General features: G+C 38.6%; 1 protein-coding gene across 2 annotated transcripts in view; it reads left to right on the plus strand.

Moving 5' to 3' along the window:
- Positions 1 to 11,994: 11,994 nt before the first annotated feature.
- Positions 11,995 to 26,266, plus strand: part of LOC124172657 — a 115,993-nt gene continuing 101,721 nt past the window's right edge. The window contains exon 1 of one of the 2 annotated variants that reach the window (XM_046552107.1): positions 11,995 to 12,567. In XM_046552107.1, coding sequence (XP_046408063.1) covers positions 12,271 to 12,567 — 297 coding nt within the window. In that variant the 5' untranslated portion in view covers positions 11,995 to 12,270. The remainder of the gene's footprint in view (positions 12,568 to 26,266) is intronic. The other variant, XM_046552110.1, reaches the window with a different exon arrangement.

The following is a 26,266-nucleotide window of genomic DNA, read 5'->3' on the forward strand; positions in this document are numbered from 1 at the left end:
CTTAGAATCTCCAAGAAATTACTGTCCTAGTATATGAAATTAATATTGACCAAAAAGACGCAGTCGTGACTAGTCTCCTGTTAAAATTTCAGCTGTATCCATCGCATACTTTCATTGTTGTTTCCGATTGTAGTGAACAACTCTCATTTGTTCTTAAAAATGAATAAAATTGAGTTTTGTGCAGTGATCAAACGTTTGATTTTGAAAGGATTGGCGCCGAAAATATCAAATTAACTTAAATTGAGCTCATTGAAAATCTGTTCCTGTATTTGAAACTATTTAATATTGAGTTAATCAATGAATACGTGGCCGTACATCCAAAACAATTTAACATTGTCCCGGAGGATCTGAGGAAGTGTCTTAACCGCTGAAATGATTGACAAAATTCAAGACATGGTGCTGGGTGAATCAAAGTGCGCGATATAGGTAAGGCTAAGGCATATCGAAATGCGAAATGGCTTTAATTTTGCGCGAAAATAAGGGTGTTAAAAAAAATATCGTCAAGATTAGTGCCGCGTTTTCTCACACTGGAGAATAAACGCAATCGTTTGGTCAACTCAAAGGCGGATTTGGTGCTTTTCTTTCGTAATACTGGGGATTTTCCGCATAAATTTATACATTTTGATGAAATATGGATTCAACCATATGCTAAAGAAACAAAATAAATGGTAAACAATGGAATTTTGAAGATGAACGGGATCTAAATCAGGCGGTGATGCTGAAAAGAACCGGTCAAGTCATGGCAAATATATATTATTAGGAGTTTTGTCGGAATCATCAACATAAATTAGTTGGAAAAGGGAAAAAAGATAGCAGTAGAGTATAAGGCATTGTTATTGGACCGGTTGATGTTAGAGAATAAGTAAAGCGCCCTCATTTCAAGGAAAAAATGTCATCCTTCAACAAGACGATGCACGGTAAAACACCTTTTTAAAGTCAATAGCCAAAATTACGCATTCAAAGCTTGAATTATTACAATATTCACGGCATTCATAAGATTAGGCTTACGGCGACTTTTATATAATTTCAAAACTTGAAGAAATGGTTTTTTTTAAACTTGAAGAAATGGCTGACTAATTCTATCTTAGCAATAAACAGGGAACGATTTTGGGAAGACCTCCTTGTCTGAATCATCATCCGTTAGCCAACTTTCAGTTCCAAAAATAACGTTACACTACGTGCTATGAATTAAATGGTGGAATTTCGGGAATCTTATCTCTTAAAGTAAGGCAATTAACCACAGACACGATCAAAAATTCGAGACTAGTATTATTGCGATTCGGGAATAATTCTGATTTGCTCGATTTGACTATTTTTTTGCTCTATACCGCTGATAAATGGAAATGCATGTGTTATTGTTTCACTACCAAAATGCCTTGAGCCTTGACTGCCTTTGAAATTATTGATCAACATTCGCTTCTCGTGTTTAAATGTTTTAACTGCATTATTGTAAATCGGTGATGTTGATTCCCAAACGCTGGTTTTTCTTTTTAATACCCTACTCTCATTTCTGGAGGTATTTTTGCCTTTAAAAAACTTTTGAATTTACCCCTTTAATAATCAACCCACTATCATATCTACACTCTGTCATGTCATTTTATTGCTAACGACGATATACTCAAGTATCTTGCCTAAAATCTATCTTCTAAAGTTTTTCTACTGTATAGATACCTTTTTCTCAACTTATACGCAGCCAAACAATATAAATGAAGTACCAAAATGCACAGAATTTATCAGAGAGCATGCGACGGCATATCTTACTTCCTAAATATTGCTATTAATTCCTAAAATTCGTTTTTAAATAATAATAAAAAATAAAAAACGGTAAATATTCCTGACGTTAACGGCGCCCAAACTGATACATTTGTTCATTTAATACAATATCTCGCATTCTTTAAATAAATTTTATCAAAATGTGGCTGATTCCACATTCAAGTCTCCTGTTGATACGTAAGTATGAGTCATCATGTGCGTTTAACAGAGGAGAGTGTAATTACTTCCAATGCTGTGTTTAAAGAGGTCCTCTGGCCTCAATTTGTACATGAAAATTCCAATTAAATTTGTACATGAGACCCTGCCTTTTTTTTCTACATTTTAAAATTAGAAACGCGCCTATCCCTCCGTGGACCTGCATTGAAAAGAGCAGGGGAAGCCCGCTGGGAGTGGGCGCATCACTCTCGTGTTAATGAAATTGGACGGTAGTTGCCAGGGTCATGTCTGTTTCCCTTTTCGAATATGGGTTGTAACGCTTGCAATTTACCAGTCAAGCAGTACCTTTCCTTAAGATAGTGACTTCTTTAATATTATTTCTAAGCAAGGTGCTATCTGTGGAGATAACTCCTTGAGACCCCCTCATGGTATTCCCTAAAGAAACCTCGGTTGAATGTTTTTTTCCCTGAAGCTCTCTCGCGTACTAAATAAAGGTTTTGGATTTTCTTCGACCAATTCAGCGAGTACTTTTTTCTTCAAGTACCACGTTGCTGTTCGCATTGATTTCTTGGTTATTTAGCGTTGTTCGAGGTAACAATCTTCAGCTTCAAGATATCCTTCGATGTATAACATTACGTAATGGACCTTCTGTATCCGTTGTATAGTTTTCTCGGTTTAATATGTTACCTTCTGAAATCGCTGTTGTACCAGCGTGGTTCCAAGGCCGTAGCCAGAAAATATTTTCGAGGGGGTTTTTATGGAATAGTAGACAAACATAAAATTATTTTTATAAGATAAATAAAATAGCGTATGCAGTTAAATATACACATTTACTAAAAACCCTAAAAGGAAAATACAAATATATTATTATAAAATTAACTTTAGCCATCTAGCTTTCTTTGTAGTGAACAATGATATTTTTTATATATTTTACCTATTTCTATTGAGATAAAGCAGTTTTACTCTCTCGTTGCTTCCCAACCAAGAAAATGCAGTGTGTATTACCAGTGTTTTTAGGTGAATGATTGATTTTCGTTCCACCTGGAGGTAATTAACTGCGCGTGCGCTAGTTAGGGTGGACTCGGATGATCGGTTTCTGCCTAGTGGTTCCTCTGATCGAGCTATTTGTGAGCAAACGTTTATTTGAGAACGGAAAAATATAGTTATTTAAGGACACGTGTCCCATTTGTACCAACTCCGTGCATTCCGAAGTTAGTATCCATTCCATAAGTCTCCCGAAGGACACTTTGACATCTTGGCAATGTTTTCGATCCGGTCGAAAATTGCTCTCTTACTTGTGGTAAAATATGTCGGTGAAATCTTCCCAAAATTCCTCTTACAATTACTTAATTAACTCCTCGGTGTCGATGCCAATTCTGCGGTGGATTTGCTTGCTTTTCATGATTTGGGGGGGGGGGATTGGATGGTGTCACTTCGGGGGACCGGGAAATGTTTTCAAAAAAGACATGTCCGAAATACATTTTACATCAATTTGTCACTTAAAATTTAACTCAAAGCAGATGCAAGTACTATAAGTCAAAACTAGACAATATATTTAGATTTTTTTGTTTATCTGAGGCATTGGGGGGGGGGTTATATTTCCCTCTCATCCCCCCATAATATCGCCACTAAAACATATAAAGTAAATAGAGATGGAATATTCTGTGAAATGCTTGGCTGAATTTTATTCCCTTGCTACACTCGCAAAGAGAAATTAACTATTTCGATGTACGAAATGAGATTGAGAAACTATAACGTGTAGAAGGTCTAGCATTCCTGCTCTATTTCATAAAGTGCATTACAATATTACTTGGCTACAATTCTTTATTGCTGTACACTTCGTCAACTACTCGTCCCTAATTGTAAGAGGAATTTTGGGAAGATTTCACCGGCATATTTTACCACAAAAAAGAGAGCAATTTTCGACCGGATCGAAAACATTGCCAAGATGTCAAAGTGTCCTTCGGGAGACTTATGGAATGGATACTAACTTCGGAATGCACGGAGTTGGTACAAATGGGACACGTGTCCTTAAATAACTATATTTTTCCGTTCTCAAATAAAGTATAGCTCGCAAATAGCACGATCAGAGGAATCAGAAACCGATCGTTCGAGTCCACCCTAACTAATTAATTACCTCCCGGTTTAACAAAAGACTATCATTAATCTAATAACACCGCATTTTATTACATCTCCTACAGGTGGAACGAAAATATATCATTTATCTAAAAGCGCTACTAGAGCGAACAGCATTTTCTTAGGAAGCAACGAGAATTTGAAGCTGCTTTATTTCAAAAGAGATCGGTAAAATGATTCTTCGTATGTATAAAATATTATAATAAAAAGGCATACTAGATAAGTATGAAAAAAATGTCAAATAAATAAGTTAAAAAGAATTAACCACGAAAGCTCCAGTACGCGAGTAAAAACGTAAATAAATTCTAATGACACGTTTTACGAAGATACCTTCTGACATAACATACGGCAATAATAGTCGGATGTGCCCAAGTGCCTTTTTTTAAGTCAAAAATGATGTGCCAGAGCCAAAATCTTTAAGATTTCGGGCTTGTATCTCCACGCAGTCGCAGATACATATACGGGGCGCATCGGTCGCGTCCCCCTCCATTTCGGGCCACCTGTATTGCCTATTATAAGCAGAACAACAATTGTAACTTTTTTATATCATAAGATAACATCAACTCGAGTATTTACTTAATCAGCTTATATGAAACTTTCTCAAATTTCGCATGCGACTAATTTTTCATTCCGATAAAAGTTCTCAAGAAATATTTTACGTTCCGTCTTGAGTTTTTTCTGTATCCGCTACCTCCCCCTAAACTGTTGAACATGAACTTCCTTACAAGATAGCCATTAACCATAGTGTTGTGTACTTATTTTTCATTCATATAGAAGTTCTCAAGAAATATTTTGGCCACCCTTGTGTGTATTTTGTATCCACAAACGACCCCTAGCTGGTACAGACGTACTTCCTTATAAGATACCCTTTAACCATAGTGTTGTTTGTGTGACAGTGTCTTTTGAAGATTTACGTTTATCCAAGATCCTCAGAGTAATTAGGTTTATAGCAACTGCACCAACAAGGGCGTACCCTGGATGGTAACTAAGGGGTGGGGGCAAGCCATATTCTTGGGGGAGGTAGTACCTGGGATTTATGAGATTATTTCCTTAAAAAAATAGTTTTATTTTTGTTACATATCTTATATTTAATGTATTTAATTTTTCGTGGGTTTGAAGAAAATTTGTGGAATACTTTCGTTTCAGTTCAGTACTGATTTTGCATAAAGACTTTTGCGATTTTAGCTACTATGGCGGGGCAGCTGCCCCCCCACCCCTCCCTAGGTACGCCTATGTATGCCTATAATCATTTAAGGCTAAATATGCTTCAATTTTTCGTAATTGTGTTAGGCTTCGAAATCTGTTCGTTTTTAGTTAGTTACATAGTCAGTGGATGAACTAGAAGCTTTCGTTTTTAATGCTAGCTTTATTTTATATATAATTCACTGGTTTCAGTAATCGCTCTTTGTTTAGGAAATCAAGTAGGTGACAACGTCACAGCTGTGCTTTCTTATATAATGGTGGAATACTCTCGATATTTCAGCTACAAATGTGGAAAAATCAGAGAGAGGTGATGGTGAATTTAAGGATAGATGCAACAGTTGTGAAAAAGTGAATTTAACAATAGTGAATCATGTGGAAAGTGCTGTTGTATCACTTATTATTGTTTTATTATCAGCTGATTTTAATATGCTCACTGTAATTTTAATAGACCCTGAAATGTGCAGATACACTTAATCTTATTTGTGTGAAAACACTTCTTACCTATAAAGTCAACAATTTGTATTAAATACCACATGATAAATATTGCAAAATTTTTTTCATGGATATTGCATAAAATATTTGTAGTGAATCGTATATGTTGGGTTACTTTATTGATGTTCGGAGAAACGCTTTGTTTTCACGCAACCAATTCAAGTCGACTGCCCGTGATATAATTCAATAAAATTCCAGTTTTAATTGTAGAAGGTAGGGAATAGCGGGGGAAAATAATTTCGACTCGTAGCATTTTTTTGTACACATTGTACAATTGAGTAAATGAGCGTCAGATCAGAATATATTGTATTACTATGGTCAAATCATACATGACCATTGGTCATGTATGATTTTCATTGAAAGCTATAACATTTTTTTTATTACCGAGTTAGTGGGTTATCACAAACCTGAAAATATTCAATAATCGACCTGATAGCCCACATTGAAGATGTTTTCGTCGCACGTCAAGTGTTTTAAAAAAATTGTGCATTGTTAATAAGAATGCATTAAGGAAAATGTTGGCTATTCGTAGTAAAAATGCGCATTATGTTATTGTTTACGTACTGTCGATGAAGCAAGCTTGTGCTTTACATATTAAGCTCAAAATTTAATTTCAACCCAATTCGCTTAACTAGTTAAGTATTCATCACTTATACTACAATAATTTATACTATAATACTATAATAAAGTAGATGTCATTTCAATCGAAGCTGTTATTCCATTTCTCAGTACGTGATTAGGTTACTTTATCTTCGGAAAAACAATTCAACATCGCAATACGCACGTTTTCTGGGGTGAAATACCGAATACCCAATTTCGGGAGACGGTGTAATACTATTACACCCCCACCATGTGCGATTCGCCGTTCAGAATACTGAATAGGGTGGTTTCCTATTATTTTTTTATTGCCTAAATCGAAAGATTATTACTCCTGGAGTACGTATTTCACGCTTTCAGATTTTTAAATGACGATATATATTTTTCGCGATTAAATGAAAAGTGAAAATTTTCAAGCGCGCGAAAACGCGACGCGTAAGTATGAATGCCGGGAAATCTCTCCGTGTGACGCATTTCTGGTTCCCGCTGCCGCCCTGTGAGGTGACCTTGAGGCGAGTTGAGCGCTGATACGACGCAGGCTGCTAGCGAGTAGCTGAGTACCCCGCTGGCTGGTAGCGCTTTGCTTAAATAAGGATTATTAATACCTTATCAAATGAAGAAAACTTTCCGACCTTAGCCAGTTTTAATAAGTGATTATTAAGACATGTTTCCCTGAGCTCTGCGCCTCATGCATGCATTGGTAACCTCAGACGATGTATAACTCCTATCCTCTCGTATAGAAACTAGGTCCCTGTGACGTCACGTGGAGTGGCATCGCATGGGCGCCAATCTAGCCCTTTTCAAATGAGAATAAAAATGGACCATTGCCATTCGTCTAACCCGGTATTTCTATAACAAAATAATTTGTATATTATGAATACACTAATGGTGGGTAAGGAATCGCAATCAATGCCTTTCGTTTTCTTTGATGAAGGAAACCACCCTATTGTGCACCGGCGCTTGAGAAATTTTGAGAATTTCTCCTTCGAGTGTAATAAAACACGAATTACACCCGTTCAGAATACCGTATTGCTGCATTGGTGCAATGCGGTATATGATTACACCTTCTGGTGCAATATCGGCGAATATCGCGGTGTAGTTCCATCCAGAATAGCAAACTTATAGCTGACTTCTACAATGCATTTCCTTGAGGCAAAAATGACGTCACAGGGCGAAAATATTCGAGATCTGAGTCTTGTATCTCCACTGCGAGAATAACGTGTAAGAAGGTATCCTTATTAGTGCCCTACTTGACTTGACATGTTGCCATTGGCGGAAGATTACGCAGTCTGCTGCAAATAGAGTGGTTTCCTATTATTTTTTTATTGCCTATATCGGAAGATTATTACTCCTGGAGTACGTATTTCACGCTTTTAGATTTTTAAATGACGATATCTATTTTTCGCGATTAAATGAAAAGTGAAAATTTTCAAGCGTGCGAAAACGCGACGGGTAAGGAAATCTCTCCGTGTGACGTATTTCTGGTTCCCCCTCCCGCCTTGTGAGGTGACCTTGATCGAGGCTCTGAGCGCTGATAGGACGCAGGATGCTAGAGGGTAGCTGAGTACCTTGCTGTCTGGTAGCGCTTGACTTCAATAAGGATTATTAATACCTTATCAAACGAAGAAAACTTTCCGACCTTAGCCAGTTTTAATAGGTGATTATTAAGACATGTTTCCCTGAGCTCTGTGCCTCATGCATGCATTGGTAATCTCAGACGATGTATAACTCCTATCTAGTCATATAGAAACTAGGTCCTTGTGACGTCACGTGGAGCGGCATCGCATGGCCCTTTTCAAATGAGGATAAAAATGGACCATTGCCATTCGTCTAAACCGGTATTTCAAAAACGAAATAATTTGTATATTATGAATACAGTAATTGTGGGTAACAAATCGCAATCAATGCCTTTCGGTTTCTTTGATGAAGGAAACTACCCTATTGCTTCGTTTCTATGGAGTGGTACTCAGCTAAAAAATTATGAGCTTAAGGGTTGCATTACGACTGTAGCCAGCAGTTATGGGGACGGACCATAAGGCAGCCGTTCAGTGAACAGTCAACAACCACGAAATCAGAGGAACACGTGAAAAAAATTAAACAAAGTCTAATGATACCATTGGAAAGATACCTTCTGAAGTATCATACGTCGCTAATAGCTGAAATGCCTTTTCTTAAGGAAAACAATGATGTCCCAGAGTCAAAATATTCGAAATTGGAGGCTTTTATCTCCACGGCGAGAAGAACCTGTAAGAAGGTATGCCTGTAAGTTGCCCTACTTGACTTTAGCAGTTGTCGTTGATGGACAACTACTCACCCTCCTTCTAAATGCTTTGTTTGCCATATTCTGGCGTGGTACTCGGCGGAAACAGATCAGTGAATAGACATTAACCACGAAAGCTGCAGAACGCGAGAAAAAAGTAAACAAATTCTAATGATTCCATGCACGAAAATACCTTCTTAATTATCATGCGACACTGATAGCTGAAATTCCCATTCTTAAGGAAAAAAGATGTCCCAGGGCCAAAATCCTCGAGATTTGTGTCTTGTACCCCCACAGAGAGTATAACATGTAAAAAGGTATGCCTGTAAGTTGCCCTACTTGAATTTAGCTGTTGCCATTTGCGGAAGACTACTCAGCCTCCTTGTAAATGCTTTGTTTGCGATTGTCTGGCGCGGAACTCAGCGAGAAGATGTCAGTGAATAGACATTAACCACGAAAGCTACAAAACGCGAGGAAAAAAGTAAACAAATTCTAATTATACCATTTACGAAGATACCTTCTGACATAACATGCGACACTAATAGCTGAAATGCCTTTTCTTAAGGCAAAAATGACGTCCCAATGCCAAATTCATCGATATTTGAGTCTTGTATCTCCACGGCGATAATAACCTAAAAGAAAGTATACTTATAAGTTGCCCTACTTGACTTGAGCTGCTGCCATTGGCGGAAAACTACTCAACTACCTTCTTGACTTCATTAAATTTGGCGAGATGCTTTATGAATTATTCATAACTACATCAAAGGACGAAAACACAAATGTGACATGGAAACACTTCTTGGAAATTCTGCGCCAAGTAATCAACGAACATATTCCGCAAAAACTGATATGTGATAATAAGAAACCACGCTGGCACAACAACGACGTCAGAAGGGAACTTTGGAAAAAACTATACATTGGACACAGAAAGTCCATCACGTAATGTAACAATCGAAGGATCTTGACGCTGAAGAAAGTTACCTTGAACAACGCTAAATGACCAAGAAGTCAATGCGAACTGCAATGCGAATGTTAAAGAAAAAAGTACTCGGTGAATTACTCGAAGAAAATCCGAAATCTTGGGGCAAGCTCTGGTCTGGAAGGGAAAAAGCAATGCCCTAGGGGGGGGCAAGCCAAGTTGTGAAATTTTAGCATGGGAATGGTGAATGAAACCAACAATAGGGTGGTTTCCTATTATTTTTTTATTGCCTTAATCGAAAGATTATTACTCCCGGAGTACGTATTTCACGCTTTCAGATTTTTAAATGAAAATATCTATTTTTCGCGATTAAATGAAAAGTGAAAATTTTCAAGCGCGCGAAAAAGCGACGCTCAAGTATGAATGCCGGGAAATATCTCCGTACGTCGTATTTCTGGTTCCCCCTCCCGCCCGGTGAGGTGACCTTGAGGCGAGGCTTAGCGCTGATACGTCGCAGGCTGCCAGCAGGTAGCTGAGTACCTTGCTGAATGGTAGCGCTTGGCTTAAAAAAGGTTTATTAATACCTTATCAAACGAAGAAAACTTTCCGACCTTAGCCAGTTTTAGTAGGTGATTATTAAGACATGTTTCCCTGAGCTCTGTGCCACATGCATGCATTGGTAACCTCAGACGATGTATAACTCCTATCCTCTCGTGTAGAAACTAGGTCCCTGTGACGTTACGTGGAGTGGAATCGCATGGGCGCCAGTCTGGCCTTTTTCAAATGAGGATAAAATTTGACCCTTGCCATTCGTCTAAACCGGTATTTCAAAAACCAAATAATTTGTGTATTATGAATACACTAATGGTGGGTAACGAATCGAAATCAATGCCTTTCGTTTTCTTTGATGAAGGAAACTACCCTATTTAAGAAAATTATAACAGCGCTTTATTAGTTTATGAGATTATTTCCTTGATAAAATAGTTTTATTTTAGTTACATATGTTACATAGTTATATAACACATAGCAACACATGTAATTATTCGTGGGTTTAAAGAAAATTTGTTGAATACTTTCTTTTCAATGCCGTACTGATTTTGCTTAAAAAGAAATTTTGCGAATTTTTCCTTCTAGGGGGGGGCAGCTGCCCATGCTTGAAACCAAGGTCGGTAAAAGCCTTGCTCTTTTACTGGTCAGTAAAAGGGCAAGGCTTTTACTGACCTTGCTTGAAACCAAATTAGACGAGTACGTCACTTGTCTAATTCTCAATAGTCAAAGAGGGAAAACGAATGGTAAAATATGTATAGCTCATTAAAGAACAAAGAAGATATAATTCAACAAAAATTTATATTTTCCATGCGTCAAATTTCCTTAAGTAACAATTTGGGCTGTTAAAAGGAACACCAATAGCACTTTATCTGCCTAATCCATTTCTGCTCATCCGTCATCACTCTCTGCTGCATCTTACTTTCTCCTGTAACCAAAGGAAAAAATCCTCTATATTATTTCCACTGTATAGATACCTTTTTCTCAACTTATAACCGAACTCCACAAATGAGGTACCAAAATGCACACAATTTATCAGAGAACATGCGACGCCACATCTAACTTCCTAAATATTGCTATTGTTTCCTAAAATTGGTTTTTAAAAATTAAAAAGAAATCGATCTTAAAAAATCTTGCCGGAATCGATTTAAAAAAATCGATTCCGGCAAGATTGTCCTCATTCCAAGAGTAGTTTACGCCGTCGGATCCCACCATGCCTTTTAATTTGACTCGCAGAAAATTTTCCATTAAGGTTTCCTATGCGATGACTGTTAACAAGGCTCAGGGTCAGACTTTGCAAAGAGCTGGCTTATTCCTGCCTGACCATGTATTCTCTCATGGCCAACTTTATGTAGCATTCTCTAGGGTAAGATCTTTTCAAAATATTTTTGTAAATATTAAGGAAAACGCTAAACAAGTATTAACGGAGGATAGTGTAATTACTTTCAATGTTGTGTTTAAAGAGGTCCTCTGACCTCAATTTGTACATGAACATTCCATTTAAATTTGTACATAAGACCCTGCCTTTTTTTCTACATTTTAAAATTAGAAACGCGCCTATCCCTCTGTGGACCTGCATTGAAAAGAGCGGGGGAAGCCCGCTGGGAGCAGGCGCATCACTCTCGATATTGGATAAAAGATAACTATTTGATACTTCATTATAAATAATTATTTTATATAGTAGAATTTATTTATACAAGTACTTGGGGAATAACATATACTTAATGGATTAGTTTTCTGATAAAATGTGTAATAGAACATTCCATTACATATTTATACTTGAAATATGTTAGTGTACCTGATGCATTCCCGGTAAGCGAGTTCGTAAATTGCGGTACGGAGGTAAGTCACGTGATCCATCACCTTGGGCTACTTGGGCTATCTTCATTTGCGTTTGTCGTGCCAACCACATCGTATTTCACCGTAGCTCTTGGATGCGTAAAATTTCTTTCTTAACATTTCATTGGTGGATGAAAAATTCTTGCTATCGATTCAATTGCATGTGTGATGCTTTTCCGCAAGTTTTCGTGTCTGGAGACGGCTGTATGCCAGCGAAACCTTCCCGAGATAATAAACTCCCGTTTCACTTTTCAGCGAAAGATTGGCAACCCTAACTGTTGTGGGTGTAGGGAGAATTGGTTTTGTAAACACAAGAATTAATGTTGACGTTCCAATTCGTTCGCAAAAAATGGTTCAGTACTGCGCGGTTCCGGGTTGTAAAACTACAGGGTCGACTCCTAACGTTTCTTTTCACAGATTTCCCTTCGACAAAGTACTCTGCTTTCAGTGGTCCCTTCTAACCCGTCGCGATGGGGCAGAACCTAAAGTATCCCCTCATATGCGAGTGTGTTCTAAACATTTTGTGCCCAGCGATTATCGTACTATTAATTCCAAAAGGAAATACCTGAAGCCGACAGCCATCCCTAGTGTGTTCCCCGATGGATGCTCCGGTAAAAGTAAGGATGCGGACGAACCACGACAACAGGTAAGCTAATTCCCGAGATCATGTTTCATCAATGGCAACTATTATGATTCAAATGGTGAAGTGCCTAAAATTCCACGTAAATCTGCGATGTTGCACTGTGATATTCTGATAATGATCAAAGTGCACTGATTAACTCGGATAACTACACATACGTTTCTCATCTTTTTGGCTTCCATAAAATCCACCTTGTTTACACTAGTGAAAGAAAACATCTGTGGTAAATCAAGTATCTGAGTTATTAATCTGGATGCAACTCATTATTTATTAATTCCATCTGTATATATGGATATTTACTATTGCACACACATCAGCCTTCTTGGCATAACAATCAGGTAATTAGCAACACACACAAAACAGTTGCCAAGAGGCATGTTACTAGAGACACCTAGCAACATAAATAAAATAGATGTACAACAACATCCGTCAACATTTGTTACTGCAATTGGAATAATTCAGCGAGATTATTTGATTCCGTATGGGATTGCCTCGATCCACCAAATATTATCAAGAAAATCTCCTGATTATAAATCAATTGTCGTACAGGCGAAAGTGTTTCTATATTATATTTAATTCCCACGGCAACACCATTTTACGAGATAGGATGGTTTTTAAAGATGGCATTTAATAAGTACAGCAAGTTGTATGCAGAAAACATTTAGTGGCGTTAAATATGGATAATAAATACTGTGGGTGATACGTTGTAATTCATGAGAGTGTATAGTAACAAAAATGTGCATTCTGTTCTAATACAAATACAATAATTCACTGCAGGCAGCACAAGAGGTAACATATTGTCTGGCTTACTCCAAATCATTGGAAGAATAAACTACATTAACACCTAGAGATTTTATGAGCCTCTATGATATCAATTACGAAGTATAGGACTTGCTTTGAATGGTTGGGAACCAAATGAGTGTAGATGTGAAGTATTACCCTAATGTAAAAGGCAAGGCATGGTTCTGTGATAGATTCTGACGGATATGGTCTGATGCTTAGTAAAAGTCTTGATTGAGCAAGTTCCATAAGGAAGTTCCTTTCTAAGATCCTTTACCGCTTCACGGAAATTAAGGATCCCATCGCACTCCACTCCTATTTCTCGACGATTGTCCTTCCCATAGTTTTGTATTGCTCCCCAATTTGGTCCATGTCAGCCCCGAATAACCTAAAATCCCTCCAATTGCATCCCCCACTTCTTTGCCAAAATAGTGAGGCATAGAGTCCCTCACTTACGCAATATGTCCTCTGATGCTGTATTGTCTTCGCTTTCCTTGTCTGATCTGCAGAATCTCAGACTTAAAACGGACTTCAACTTTCCACACAATATCTAAAGGCCTGTTTACACGGTACATTAACACGTACCGGTTAATGTCTAAATGTATGAACTCGAGAATGAACCACCCAACTTGTGCGAATGCATGCACAGAAAATAGAGCCTGTTCTAATTTGGTTCATGCATTCGTACATGTTCCGTTCTGCTCCACAAAAATCATCCACTCAAACAGACATTAACTCGTACACGTGTAAACAGACCTTTAAACTCGACCTCTGACTGCCCCGAACTCCTGTCTCTGTTGAATTTTAGAATACCGACTCATTCCACCCGCTCGCTATAACTACTCCACCTGCCTGTTATTCCCAGAATTTCCCTGACCAAGCGCTCACCTTTATATCGCCTCTCCTCCCTTCAAAACTCACTCCCTCCTTCCATAGATCCTTTTTACCTGTCACGCAAAAAATTCACCGATCAAGCTCTGACCCATATGTCTGCTAATTGAATGCTATACTTCCCTACTGGTTAATTCTTTGTTTGTTTTTATGTTGTTATTGTATTGTGTTCAATTCATGTAATTGTTTAAAATTTCACTGTATACTGGCGTTACGGCTGTATGTGAAATTTACTTAAATAAATAAATACATAAAAAAACATAGAGGTCAATTAGCTGAGTGAGTTCCAGATAGTCTTAGTCAAGCATACATACGGTTGAGGATAGGGCACTGCCCTCTTACCTCATGCGTATGTCTTTACTGAAGTTAGGGAACCTTCCCAATGCGATGATGGTAGATACCCGTTAACCCATTATTCCCCAACCTGTATTCAGGACTTTTAACTTCGGTTGTTGCGCAATTTCAGATTTATTTTGGCCTAATTAAGATGAATTTTTGGAATAAAAATATTTTCATCATATGCTATGATTTTCATAATGCTGTGTATACGCAACGCTGGGAAAACTCCGGTAAATAAATACAAAAAAGTAATTTTTTACACTTAAGTTACCTCTTTTATTTTTTATCTTGATTTGTACACTCGATATCTTTGCCGGGAGTTATCAATATTCCTTCGGAGGAAATGCCCCATTCTGTCTTTTAACGGACATGCTGGGGTATGTCATTTTTCCTAGGGTGTCTCGTAAGTGTGCATCGATTTTTATGTCAAAGGCCATCAGTCATAAAAATACAATTGCATAAATGATAATGTTGGTGAAAATGACAAAATTAGAACTAGAGATACTTAACAAAAGTCAGTAAATCGAAGAAAAAATTATTCAGAAGTAGAAACTTGTTCTGAGAATTAGGATTCAATAACGTTGCGTTAGCGCAACGCTAGGGATTAATGGGTTAAGTATTCGACACATCCACATAGAATCTGATAAATACCGTGATTACGGATTTATCTAGGGGGATACCTAGAATACCTTCCAGGGAACCACCCTACCGATTTAAATAATACCCTTTGGTTACTCAAGGAAATAAGGGTTTTTAATAAAATTTAAGTTTACTCACCCATTTTACAAAATCAAAATGTACGGTGGCTATCTTTTTATTCTCTATCTGTTGAAATTTCGGAATTAAATGCTACAGAAGTGGTGCAAAATGACCTAGCTAAATCACAACACAGTAGATTCCGTTTAATGGGTCCACCGGTTGCTTGGGGCAGCCGCTTAATTGGGGCAGATCTTGAAGAACAGAACCCAATAGAGAGGAATATCCCAGAGTATTCTCCGCTTTATTGGGCCACAAGTTGTCGACAGAGACTCTGTATTCACGACGAAAGTAAAATTTTTTGTTTTCAGAATACTATTTTTTTACATTTTCCTCCTTTGATTTACTCTTATTTTTAACAAATGTTCCTATTCTTGCCCTATTTTGAAAGTTCTTGTTGTTATTCTATCCGCAAGAGGATAGGACTTTTCTTTAATAGGACTTAGTAAAAGAAATTCATTCATCGTCGCACGAGGCTGTGAAAAATATTTTAACAAAAATGTTGTAATTCTTAAAAATTATAATAAATTAACTAAACTCGCTGATCTATTAATCAAATAAATAGTTTCATAAACTTTTGTTGCATTATAAACGTTCCTTAGTCTTCTTTCCATCATTTCAACGTTTGTTTATGCCCATATAGAGGATAATTCGCCTAATTGGGACAGCCGCTTAATTGGGGCAAAGTGCACAAGTCCCGATAAGTCCCAATTGACCGGAATCTTCTGTACAACTACGTATAGCTAGAAAAAGTCTTGATAGAGCAAGTTCCGTAAGGAACATAAAGGTCAATTAGGCTAGTGAGTTCCAGATAGTCAAACATACAGCTATTCTGTTGTAGAATTTTGATACAGTTGAGGACCTCAAATACGGAATCCTGCTCCAGGACACCGAAAGATGAATTGGGCCTCAAAACCTCGGGAGTGTTCATATCATCCCCTGTGAGCGTAGTCACGCAGCGGCATTTCTATGGGGGGGAGGTTAAGGGGGCCATTGCCCCCCATTAGGCAACTAATATACACTAGATAGAATAGGGTGGTTACCTATTATTTTTTTATTGCCTAAATCGAAGGATTATTACTCCTGGAGTACGTATTTCATGCTTTTAGATTTTTAAATGACGATATCTATTTTTTGCGATTAAATGAAAAGTGAAAAATTTCAAGCGCGCGAAAACGCGACAGCTAAGTATGAATGCCGGGAAAACTCCTGTGTGACGTTGTTCTGGTTCCCGCTGCCGCAAGTGAGGTGACCTTGGGGCGAGGCTCTGAACACTGATACGACGCAGGATGCTAGCAGGTAGCAGAGTACCCTGCTAGCAGGTAGCGCTTGGCTTAAATAAGGATTATTAATACCCTATTAAACGAAGGAAACTTTCCGACCATAGGCATTTTTACTGTGCGATTATTAAGAGATGTTTCCCATAGCTCTGTGCCTCATGCATGCATTGGTAGTCTCAGACGATGTAAAACTCCTATCTACTCGTATAGAAACTAGGTCCCTGTGACGTCACGTGGAGTGGCATCGCATGGGCGCCAATCTGGCCTTTTTCAAATGTGATTAACGTTGACAATAGTGTAGTTTCCTTCATCAAAGAAAACAAAAGGCATTGATGGCGATTCGTTACCCACCATTAGTGTATTCATAATGCACAAATTATTTGGTTTTTGAAATACCGGTTTAGACGAATGACAAGGGTCAAATTCTATCCTCATTTGAAAAAGGCCAGATTGGCGCCCATGCGATTCCACTCCACGTGACGTCACAGGGACCTAGTTTCTACACGAGAGGATAGGAGTTATGCATCGTCAGAGGCTACCAATGCATGCATGAGGCACAGAGCTCAGGGAAACATGTCTTAATAATCACCTATTAAAACTGGCTAAGGTCGGAAAGTTTTCTTCGCTTGATAAGGTATTAATAAACCTTTTTTAAGCCATGCGCTACCAGACAGGAAGGTACTCAGCTACCCGTTAGCATCCTGCGTCCTATCAGCGGTCAGAGCATCGATCAAGGTCACCTACCAGGCGGGAGGGGGAACCAGAAATGCGTCGCACGGACTTTTTCCCTTCATTCCTACTTACGCGTCGCGTTTTCGCGCGCTTGAAATTTTTCACTTTTCATTTGATCGCGAAAAATAGATATCGTCATTTAAAAATCTAAAAACGTGAAATATGTACTCCAGGAGTAATAATCTTTCGATTTAGGCAGTAAAAAAATAATAGGAAACCACCCTATTGCCATTCATCTAAACTGGGATTTCTAAAACCAAATAATTTGTATATTATGAGTACACTAATGGTGGGTAACAAAATGCTATCAATGCCTTTCGTTTTCTTTGATGAAGGAAACTACCCTATTGCAATTTTGATTGGACCCCCATTACTGCTGGGAAGTTAACCCCCACTTAGACCCCTGCCCCTTGTCCTTATCCTGAATCCGCGACTGTGGTCACGACTACATAGGGGAAACTGTGGCCCATAGCTGACGGAGCATGAAAGACGTACAGTTGAGGACCTCAAATCCGGAATCCAGAAAGCAGGAAAACCACAAATCTGGAAATAAGATTAGGACAAATGGAAAAATCTGCAATGGCTGAGCACAGCATCCTTGAGAATCATATGATTCACTGGGAAGAAGTGAAGCATCTCTGTCGATCTCATGGATACTGGGACTACTAGTAAAAGAATTCATTCACATTCGAAAAAACAGCAATAACATCAACAGAGACTGCAGCTATAATTTAAGCCATATGTGGGACCACCTCCTAAAAATACGAGGGGACTGGCAGCCAATCAGGAGATGCTAAACCGCCCTCACCCACAGAATTCTATATATATATACCCCTAGACTTTGAGGATTTGGTATTGGATTCCTGAATCCCTGAAGACAATGGGCGAGTTGTCCGTGGAAACGTTGGAAGGAGAAATGGAGGACCTGACCCGGTGCAAAACCCGAGAAAGCTTCACTGCAATTGTTCGCCGGGAAAAAACCAAAAATTATAGAAATCTGGAACGTTAGAAAATTTCTCTGCATAGTGTCTTTTCTCTATGGAAGCGAGGCTTGGACGTTGACAGCAGCAAAGAAGTCAAGAGTGGAAGCATTCGAAATGTAGTGCTACTGAAGAATGATGAAGATAAAATGGATTGACCGTGTGAGTAACCATGAAGTGCTAAGAAGAGTGGGAGAAAAGAGAAGCCTCCTAGAAACATTGAGCAGAAGAAGGGACAACTTAGTTGGCCATATTTTGAGGCACGATGGTCTGATGAAGACAATCGTTGAAGGACAAGTGGAAGGGAAAAAGGGCAAGGGACGGCCCCGAATGAGTTATATCGGACAGGTTGTAAAGGATGTAAAAGAGAATAAATATGTAGCTATGAAGAGATTAGCGGATAGGAGAGAGAAATGGAGAGCTGCGTCAAACCAATCGTAGGATTGTTGACTAATGATGATAAGTGTTTTGACTTGCCACCTCATGGCACCACTTTCGGAGCCTTGTTCTGGGACGAGAAGGAAGTTGGCACACGCTATGAAAATACACCAACAACCTAGGCAGGGGTCCGTAGGGATCTCAAATATCGAATGCAAGAGCCTGAAGACTTTAATAAATTAATTAATTAATGAATAAAATATAGAAGCATTTGTACAGATTTACTGTCCGACTAAGAAAGGTTTCAATAGGTATCGCAACGTCTGCTGGGGAATGCTATCAACGAAAGCTTTTGAGAATGAAGAAAAAGGTACAGTGTGCTGAAGATCAGAAATCCAGGAAAACCAGAAGTCTAGAAACCCTTCCGTCCCAAGCTTTCTGGATTTGAGGTCCTCAACTGTACAGTGCAACCTCGGTAAAACGAGACCCCACGGTGCTCCAATAAACACTCACTTTAGCGAATTGTCGCTTTACTGGAGATGGAGCAAATAATAGCCAATATACCTATTGTGAACAGTTATGCAGGAACAGGATTGTTGCAGCGACAGATAAATTTTTATCCGATAAACGTAAGTATAAATCCAGACGAAAGTTGATGCTTGTTTTGCATCACTAAATTTCCTTACTCAAACAAAAACAAACTATTCAAACAATTTATAAGTGCCGCACTGAATAAAAATCATGCAAAGCATTGTTTTGTCAATCATTATGCCAGTGCACAACCGACAAAAGCAATTTTTCTACGCACTCAATTTGTGCATTTACGTAATCATTCTATTATTTTGGTATTTTCCACTGAAAATTCAAAAATTATCTTATAAAACTGTGTCGCGGTTATTTAATGCCTCAAATGTTTCCATTTATGTATGTTTATTGTTCCTGTACGTTAAGCGGCAGTTCAGTGAAGTAGCGTATTGTATTTATTTTTGCAGTCGAAAACGGTGGAAGCATATATATATATATATATAAAAAAACTTAGAAATTGACAGAAAAACGAAAAATAAAATAACCCCTTCCCGATCAATTCCTTGCCTTCCCTCTCCCCTCTGTGTCGGAAATTTCTTGCACAACAAAAAACATTGTATATATACTGTTGTGCCAGAAATGCCCCGCTTTTTATATCGGATTATCCACCACTCATCAGAATGAACGGGCATCGCTCTTCATGCAATAGTGTTTCTTCTGTTTCTGCTTCCCTTCCAGTCGCCGTTCATGCTTCCTCCCACAAAGCTCTGTTTGACCAATGCTATAAAGTGGGAATATTAGCCTCCCTCCCCCCGTCTACCACCCCCCTAGAACTGAAGGACTTGGAACAGGCATGCATATGGGCTTTCCGTGCGTTTTCTGGTCCAGGAATCAACCGCGCCCACTAGAAAGAACAACCAATCCCCGTCCACCGTTTTTCCTCCCTCCATCTTTGCCCTCTGCCTTGCACCCTTCCTTATGACCTTTCCTCACTTTCCCTCCTCTTCTCACTTGAGAAAGATGGGCTGCGTCCCATCGAAAATTTGTAAAAACAACCTTTCCCCGTAAGTTCCTCACTTTTATTTTATTTTTCGTTTTTCTGTCGATTTCTAAGTTTTTTTGTGTGCCCACCCCAGGGCAAGAAGAAGTTCCGTTACATTATTTATATATATATATATATATATATATGCATATAAATTCACAGGTAAGGAAAGAAAGGGAAAGGAACATGGAATAGACTGGGTTCGAGTCCCAGTCAGGCCGCATTTTTACCCTCTGATTTCTGGCTTTTTCCATCTACCACAGCACTGTTGTCCTTGTCCTTTTTCTATTCCATGTTCCTTTCCCTTTCTTTCCTTACCTGTGACTTTATATGCATATTTGCGCTTAAGGCGTCGTGTGAATGAATGAAGTATTGTGTCAGCTATTTTGGCTTATTTCACTTGGGCTCTGCGTGCCCCGAAACGCATGTTCCTGTCTCTTTCCTGCTATCGTGTGAGTGTGTATCTTTCCTTTCATCCTTGTGTCCTCGTCCATTCCTTCCGTTGGTGAGTGGTGAGCTGCCCCAGTGCCATCTATTGGTTACTCTGGTGGGCCATAGCAAAGGGAGTTTTCTGTATATAAACCCCCGCCGAAATCATGGTAAATCTAAGCGTCCTGGTAGCGCAACTGGTAGAGCACCTGGCCGGCAACCAGGAGGTTCTGGGTTCGAGTCCCAGTCAGGCCGCATTTTTACCCTCTGATTTCTGGCTTTTTCCATCTACCACAGCACCGTTGTCCTTGTCCTTTTTCTATTCCATGTTCCTTTCCCTTTCTTTCCTTACCTGTGAATTTATATGCATATTTGCGCTTAAGGCGTCGTGTATATAGCATATATATATACATATATATATATGCTTATATATATAAGCTTATGTCTGTATATGCTTGTTTTACCCAATGATGTTGGGGGTGGCAGAGCATTGCTTGGACATGGGCCATAGAATGGATTTTAGAAGTATGTAGGTTCTATGCTGGGCCATTGATTATTGGGATCGCATTGCAAAGGAAGTGATTGAAATAAACCTAGAGGAGAATAGAGGAGAAAACCTAGAGAAAAAGAGGCAAAGGCAGCCTCGGTGGCGGAGGAGATGTTTCCTCGCCTGCCATACTGAAGGTCAAGGGTTCGAGTCCTGCCTGGATAGGGTGTGTGATTGTCTGTTGATTGTTTAAACTCCCGATGTAAAGGCCCTTCTGTGCTGTTTTCGGGGGTAGTTGAGATAAATAAATTAATGCTTCCAACTAAGCTGTACATGGTATCCCCTATGAAAAAATTGTATAAGCCTGTTTCAAATTTTTATACATTCTTATACATTACCATGGTAATGTATAAGAATGTATAAAAAATTGAAACAGGTTTATACAATTTTTTCATAGGGGATGTCATGATTAATCGCTATACAGAGTGTTCCAAAAAGAATGACCTGATTTTAAATAAGATTATTTATTAGGAAGAAGGGCTTAACATCAACATATTGTATGCTAAAGTACTCACAAAAGACAAAAGTTTATAAAAAGCCATCATAAAAGGTCTATATGTCCCCCATTGGCTGCGCGGACGACATATAGCCAATAGCTGAATTCATCCCAAACTGAGCGTAAGGTGTCCTCTATCACTGAAGCTACAGCAGTTGATATTCTTGTTTTTAGTTCATCAATGTCATGAGGTAAGGGAGGAACTTAAACACGCTGTTTAATATTTACCAAAGAGAAAAACTCGCATGGTGTTATGTCTGGGGGCCTAGGAGGCCAAGAGTGTAAAGCCTGGTCTCGCGGTCCTGTACATCATCTTCAGCGAGACTGGCTGCACCTTATTGTTAGACCTAATTGTTAGACCAATGGTCAAAGGGTTGCATGCTCCACATCAGCGCTCGTAGTGACATTCAGCGGATTTTTCTAAAACTCTGAACAATGCCAATCACATCTGGTGCTGTTTCGCTTACCTAGTTACATTTGTTTCAATATTATTACGAGTTAAAATCCGGTCAATCTTTTTGGGACACACTGTATTAATGAGCAACAATCAGGGTAACCAAGGGCATAAATAAATGCTGTTGATATTTGTGGTTGTGGTTTCTTGAGAACTCATATTCCATATTGTTGCCAACCTTGATAGGCTGTGAGGGCCTAACATATATAATTTATTTCAAACTAGCCGGCCACCGGGCATTGCTCAAATTTCGTTTAAAAATAGCTTGCGCACAGAAAAAAACGAATTCATTTCAGAGAATGAAAAAAATTGTAGTATGCCGTAAAATATATCATTGCAAAAACCATTGGTAATATAACCACTTTGCAACGGATTCCTGCGGTGAGGAAGCTCATAAATGAGTCGGAGGGTCGGGCTTAATAACCGAGCATATGGACTCGATAAGCTGGGTCTCAAGCCAGGCCTGAATGCATCCAACAATAGGGTGGTTTCCTATTATTTTTTTATTGACTAAATCGAAAGATTATTACTCCTGGAGTTCATATTTCACGCTTTTAGATTTTCAAATGATGATATCTATTTTTTGCGAATAAATGAAAAGTGAAAATTTTCAAGTGCATGAAAATGCGACGGCTAAGTATGAATGCCGGGAAAAGCCCATGTGACATCTGGCTGCACTGCTGTGTGAGGCTACTGGGTGCAAGGCTATGAACGCCACTACCATGCAGGCTCCTTGCTGCCGAGCATAACGGTAGCGTAGAGTACCCTGCTAGCAGGTAGGCAGGAGCTTGGCTATAATGAGGATTATTAATACCCTATAGAATGAAGGAAACTTTCCGACCTTAGCCAGTTTTAATAAGTGATTATTAAGACATGTTTCCCTGAGCTCTGTGCCTCATGCATGCATTGTTAATCTCAGGCGATGTAAAACTCCTATCTACTCATATTGAAACTAGGTCCCTGTGAAGTCACGTGGAGTGGCATCGCATGGGCACCAATCTGGCCTGATTCAAATGAGGTTAAAATTGACCAATAACTTTCGTCTAAACTGGGATTTCTTAAACCAAATAATTTGTGTATGAGTACACTGATGGAGGGTAAAGATCGCAATCAATGCCTTTCGTTTTCTTTGATGAAGGAAACTACCCTATTGCTACCTCAGCGGTCACCTACCGGTCTACCTTGCGTTGGCTGGAGCCGACAGCCGCTTAATTGGGGCCGATCTTGAAGAACAGAACCCAATAGAGGAATATCCCAGAGTATTCTCCACTTAATTTGTTCAGCATGCCGCTTTATTGGGCCATGAGTCGGCGACATAAGACTCTATACTAGCGACGAAATTAAAATTTTTTGTTTTCAGAATACTATTTTTTTATATTTTCCTCCTTTGATTTACTCCTATTTTTCACAATTGTTCCTATTCTTGCCCTATTTTGAAAGCTCTTGTTGTTATACCATCCGCAAGAGGATAGGACTTTTTGAAAGACATTCATTCGACTTCGCCTGAGGCTGTGAAAAATATTTTTAACTAAATTGTTATAATTGTTAAAAATGATAAAAATTTAACTACACTCGCTGATTTATTAATCAAAGTAATGGTTTCACAAACTTTTGTTGCATTATAAACATTCTTTAATCTTCTTTCTGCCATTTCAAAGTTTTTTATGCCAATATACAAGAGAGTTCGCCTAATTGAGGCAAAGTGCACAAGTCCCGATATGTCCCAATTAACCGGAATCTACTGTATTGTGAAAAGGATGTTGGACTAGAAATTGGTGTGTGTCAGTTGGACCACAATCCAATATCCAATGGATTGGCCAATAAATTGAGAAGTGTCATATGGGCTTAAGGAAACATCCAGAAAAAAGTGGGAATTTCACAGCCAAGAAAGTTTAGTAATGTATTGTAGTTCTATTATCTATTTTTGTGAATTTGTTTCTTGAAACTGCACTGACGTCTAAAAAATCTCTAAAATGACCTTTTCGGCTGACCCTTTCAAAAAGAATCAGGTTCTCTTCTATCTTCGGACACATTCATTTTACAGTAAAACCTCTTTACATCATAAACCTCCATACTTCACACCACCCCTATGGTCCCGTCAGATTTACATGTAAATTTATAGGCAAACCTCTTTGTAGTGAACCTCTTTATCTCGTAAAACCTCCACTTATCATACCAAGGAGATACATCTGAGACGGCCTAACTACCTCCGCAAATCGTACCGAGACAACTAGAGACCATTAATGCAGCCGTGATTATGTACATGGAATGACATTTTCTGCTGTAAATGTTTCACCCTTATTTTTTTCTTATACACCTTTTATATGTTGTAATTATCGTGTAAACCCTGAGTAATGGCCTTTTGTTCAATATGAGAGCATACCTAACTGTAAATAAGAAAAAAGGTATCCAACTATCCTTAATCATTTTAAGTGTCTGTTGAATTAAGAGAGATCACATCATTTTCTCTCGTATCATGGTAAAAATCATGGAATAGCGCTCGCCTTATGTTATCATCAAATAATAAATATATGTTCACTAATGCATGCATTTTTTTAAATGCATAAATATAATGGTTCAAAAGACAGTAGAGCCTTTCATTTCCAAGGGATATGAAAAAAATGGTGCCTATCACTAAAACCTCTCTATAGTGAACCTCCATTCATCAAATTGCCTGAATTTTGGCCCCCTACTTTACTCTATATAGAGGTTTTACTGTATTAATTTTTTTAAATAATCTTTTTGCACTGAGCATGTTGTAAATAAACCAACTAATTAAAACGTATTATTTTCTAATTGCAAAATACTTTGGCTCAGGTAATCCGAGTCTTTTTTATTCATCCTTTCATATACGCTCCACGATAAATGCGATCGGTGTAGGGCCCCCCTAAGCTCAGGGACCTCAGCGATCGCCGACCAGCCGACCTGGCCACACCGCCCCTGGATGACCTTACTTTACGAATCAAGATACACACACTTTGCGAACACAATTAATGAGTACTTAGGGCGAAACATGGGGAGCGATGATGCGTGCAACGGAATGCTGCTATTTTCATTACAATACTCTGTTTTTGTTTGTTTTGCGTCGTCAAACAGAATTCCTGTCCATTATTACGTTACTCTCATTGTTTCTTCATGTCATCAACTATACTCTGTTCATTTTATCTCTGCGGGTGAGCTGGTGTGGCCAAAGCAAGTGGAGATGAGGGGAGGGAAAGTTTCTCGACATGTGACCTTGCCCAAAGCTAAGACTAAATCTGCCTATGTTGTACGTCCTGTCAGTGCATAAATGGCTATTGAATAACCAATAGGGTAGTTTCCTTCATCAAAGAAAAAGGAAGGCATTGATTGCGATTCGTTACCCACCATTACTGTATTCATAGTATACAAATTGTTTGGTTTTAGAAATACCGGTTTAGACGAATGGCAATGGTCCATTTTAGCCTCATTTGAGAAAGGCATGATTGGCGCCCATGCGATTCCACTCAACGTGACGTCACAGGGACCTAGTTTAGATTATATAGAGTTAATAGGAGTTTTACATCGTCTGAGATTACCAATGCATGCATGAGGCACAGAGCTCAGGGGAACATGTCTTAATAATCACCTATTAAAACTGCCTATGGTCAGCCTCACTTGCGGCAGCAGGAACTAGAATGACGTCACACGGAGTTTTCCCAGCATTCATTCTTAGCCGTTGCATTTTTGCGCATTAGAAAATTTTCACTTTTCATTAGATCGCGAAAAATAGATATCGTCATTTAAAAATCTAAAAGCGTGAAATACTTACTCCAGGAGTAATAATCTTTCGATTTAGGGAATAAAAAAATAATAGGAAACCACCCTATTTCGACGTATAACTGACCAATGAGAGACTCATGGCTAGGGCTAGGCAAGACTCTCGACCACCCAAAAGTCTCGCCCCTTCGAGATTTCTTCCCCGGCTCCTCGAAAAAAATAGAACTATTTCTATGTTAGACATTGAAAATTATTTAACCAACAGATTATTTTAAGACATGTTATACATTCCCAAAACCAAAAATAGTTTTGATATAAGATTAACATTGACAACTTAA

The sequence above is a fragment of the Ischnura elegans genome (assembly GCF_921293095.1).
Source record: "Ischnura elegans chromosome 13 unlocalized genomic scaffold, ioIscEleg1.1 SUPER_13_unloc_2, whole genome shotgun sequence".
Classification (NCBI taxonomy): Eukaryota; Metazoa; Arthropoda; class Insecta; order Odonata; family Coenagrionidae; genus Ischnura; species Ischnura elegans.